Source organism: Nannospalax galili, unplaced genomic scaffold (genome assembly GCF_000622305.1).
Source record: "Nannospalax galili isolate Female #2095 unplaced genomic scaffold, S.galili_v1.0 scaffold528, whole genome shotgun sequence".
NCBI lineage: Eukaryota > Metazoa > Chordata > Mammalia > Rodentia > Spalacidae > Nannospalax > Nannospalax galili.
In genome coordinates, this window is record NW_008359681.1 from 362915 (window position 1) to 365802 (window position 2888).

At 50.8% G+C, this 2888-nt stretch overlaps 1 protein-coding gene across 7 annotated transcripts in view; it reads left to right on the forward strand.

The window, feature by feature from the left end:
- Positions 1 to 6: 6 nt before the first annotated feature.
- The window catches only part of Dock9 (dedicator of cytokinesis 9), a 333922-nt gene continuing 331040 nt past the window's right edge, over positions 7 to 2888 (forward strand). For 3 of the 7 annotated variants that reach the window (XM_008823583.3, XM_029558890.1, XM_017795710.2), the window contains exon 1: positions 7 to 371. In XM_008823583.3, the coding sequence (XP_008821805.1) occupies positions 243 to 371 (129 nt within the window). In that variant the 5' untranslated portion in view covers positions 7 to 242. The remainder of the gene's footprint in view (positions 372 to 2888) is intronic. The other 4 variants (XM_008823575.3, XM_008823570.3, XM_008823579.3 and 1 more) reach the window with 2 other exon arrangements.

Consider the following 2888-nt stretch of genomic DNA (forward strand, 5'->3'; position numbering starts at 1 on the left):
GGCGCACCGAGGCTGGTGGCATGGGGAAGCCGCGGCCGCCGCCACACGCACCGTCTTCCCAAGTCGGCCTGGGGGACCGAGGAAGGCGCCTCGGGGCGTGACCCAGCGCGGAGGGCGCGGCCCGGGCTGCGGCGGGGACGGTGTGCTGGGCCAGGCGGCGGGGACCGCGGGTGTCCAGGTCGCACCTGGCTGCGGCTTGACCCGGACGGATCGCGGGCACAGGGGCCGGCGGCGGCGCGGGGATGTTGCAGCCGACGCTGCTCCCCGCCTCGGCGGAGACTCGGAAGTTCACCCGGGCGTTGAGCAAGCCAGGCACGGCGGCGGAGCTGCGGCAGAGCGTGTCGGAGGTGGTGCGCGGCTCGGTGCTCCTGGTGAGTCGGGGACCGAGGGACTCCGGGACCGAGCGAGGTGTGCCAGGTGACCCTCGGGCTCCTCTGAACCCGTAGGACTGACTACCTGGGGGTCGGACGGGGCGCAGGGAAGGTTCTGGAGGGCAGCAACTTCCAGAGTCCGGAGCTTTCCTCCCCTGGCTGTCCCTTTCCTCCTGGGAAATTTCCTGTCAGTGAGATCGCCTTCTCTTTCCATCTCCCCGCCCCCACTTTATCTGTCCTCTGCCAACCGGGAAGTTACTAGTCCACTCCATCTTCGTGGTCTGGGGGGCATGGCACCTGTGCTCAGGACCCGCTACGGGGAGTGGAGGTGGGGCCTGCCTCATCCAGTCCGCGGTCCAGCGTGAACGTAGATGGTTCTGCGGGACCCCTTGCGTGGACAGAGCTCCAGGAGGGATGAGGGTCAGTCAGCATCCTCTCTGCCCCATGGCATGAGCGGACCTCCTGAGGTTTAGCCTCCTCTTATGCAGGGCTAGGGATGGAATCAGAGCCCTTGCCTATTTCATCATTCTTACAAATTACTTTGAAGTTTGGGGATTTGAGGTGAGCAGAGCAAGGCAATTCAGAAAGATGACTCTAGTCGTGGCAGAGCGCCTGTAGAGAACAGGCCTTTCTGGGTGTGAGGAAGATGAAGTTTTTAAATCAACTTTTCCACTACCAGGACTGATTCTGTATTTGGAAGAGAGGCACAGTGAGATCGTTGGGCTGGTGCGGAGTCCAGTGACGTTTGAGCAGCTCCGTGGGGCAGCTGGAAACTTTTAGCAGCTCCTTGCACTGTCGCTGGCTTTTGTTTTCATGAAAGGGGCTAGTTTGTGGGTGGGTGACTTGTGCTTTTTGTTGGAAATTGTGAGGAGACGGGCTTTCGGAGTGATTGTGGCTCTTGTATTGCTGTTGCGGGGGGAGGGGGGATTGTCGAGGAGTGTTGGGTTTTAACACAGGGCAGATGCTTTATTTCAATGACAGATCGACTTGGTTCCTCAGCAGACCGGATTGCATGAATGATATTGTGGAGATTGATTTCCATATCCAGTTTGCTCAGTTCGAGTTTTCTGTCATTTGACAGCTCTGACAACTCACTCTAGATTTCTCAAACTTTAATTTGATCTGTGATAAACAGGTATTTTATTTTCCCATTTTATAGAGTGACTAGTTGCGTAGAGCAGGAGTTGGGAACCGTAGAACCAGGCCTGCCATCTTCAGGTGGGCCATCTCTTCCATAACCCCTGATAATTTCGGTTGCTTTGGCCTAAAGTACCATTGTTTGCTTGTTACCTTCCTGGCTTTGCCAGGGAGAGTATGTCAAGGATGAAACCAGAAGCCTCAGTGGCATCTTTTCAGTTCTCGAACTCATCTTTATTGGGGCCTCCTGTGCTCATCAGGGATTTTAGGCAAAAGCAGAGTCAATAAAACATTTTACTGTGCCACAATTTCCACAGTGCTGACACACCCCCACTGAAGAGATGGTACCAGTTTAATAGGCCATTTAGGTGGAACATAGAGGTGACAACAGAGGTACAACACCACTAATTACTGATGTGCAGCAGTCCTTGAATATCTGCCCTTCTTGTGGGAGGATGATTTGTTGATAGAGACTCAGTGGTGTCTATTCCCATGTGTGACATGCTTCTGTTTTTATTTCCTGACATTTTAGTACACCTTTTCCTTGGGCACCCTTAAGCATAAATAGCCAGATGCCTGGCTGGTATCTTAACCCTTAATCTTGTCTGTTTGTGGTCCACTTGGCTGATGAAATCTGTGATGAAGTAATTACAAAACACAGGGAAGCAGGTGAGCCTACTAGATGCATGAAAGTCTGTGAGGCCGAATGGGGAATGCATTACAGGCGTTCTGCATTGCAAAAGGAGGAATCTGGGAGTGCTTACAGATTCTAAAAATTACCCATAAATCTCATCACCTGCCCTCTTCCTCTTGCTGTTCCTGTGTCTGCCAGGAAGTCACAGCAGGTGCACCTGTTACATAAATTCTGGCCTGTCTGTTATATGAGGATCTAAGAAGGTAACTCTGACTCTCTCAGGAGGCAGATCAGTAAACAAGCCTCTGTCCATCCATAAGCTTGGATGGAAGTGTTACTCTGCTTTCCTTGTGATAACTTGGGTCAGTGTTCGCCCAATGCCCACAACATAAATGCTCAGTAAATACTCTTAACCCGCTGACTAATAAAGCAGGGCTACAGATGGCCTAAAACAATTAGCAATGTATGGGTTTAACTAGTTCTTCCCACGCTTCATGTATTGATGTGTATGTATGGTGGTGAGATCAGAAATGATGAAATGGTTCAGTGGGTAATAAAGGTTTCCACTAAAAGAAAGACTTTGAAATATAAAAGTGACACGTGCATATAAAGATTTCATTGTTCAAGCTTTGTTTTTCATGGACTCACATCTGTGGGCCCTCCTAAATAATTTTGTATTAATTTGACAAAAACATAACATACATAAACAAACATAAACATACAGAAAATTGAGACTACTGTAATGA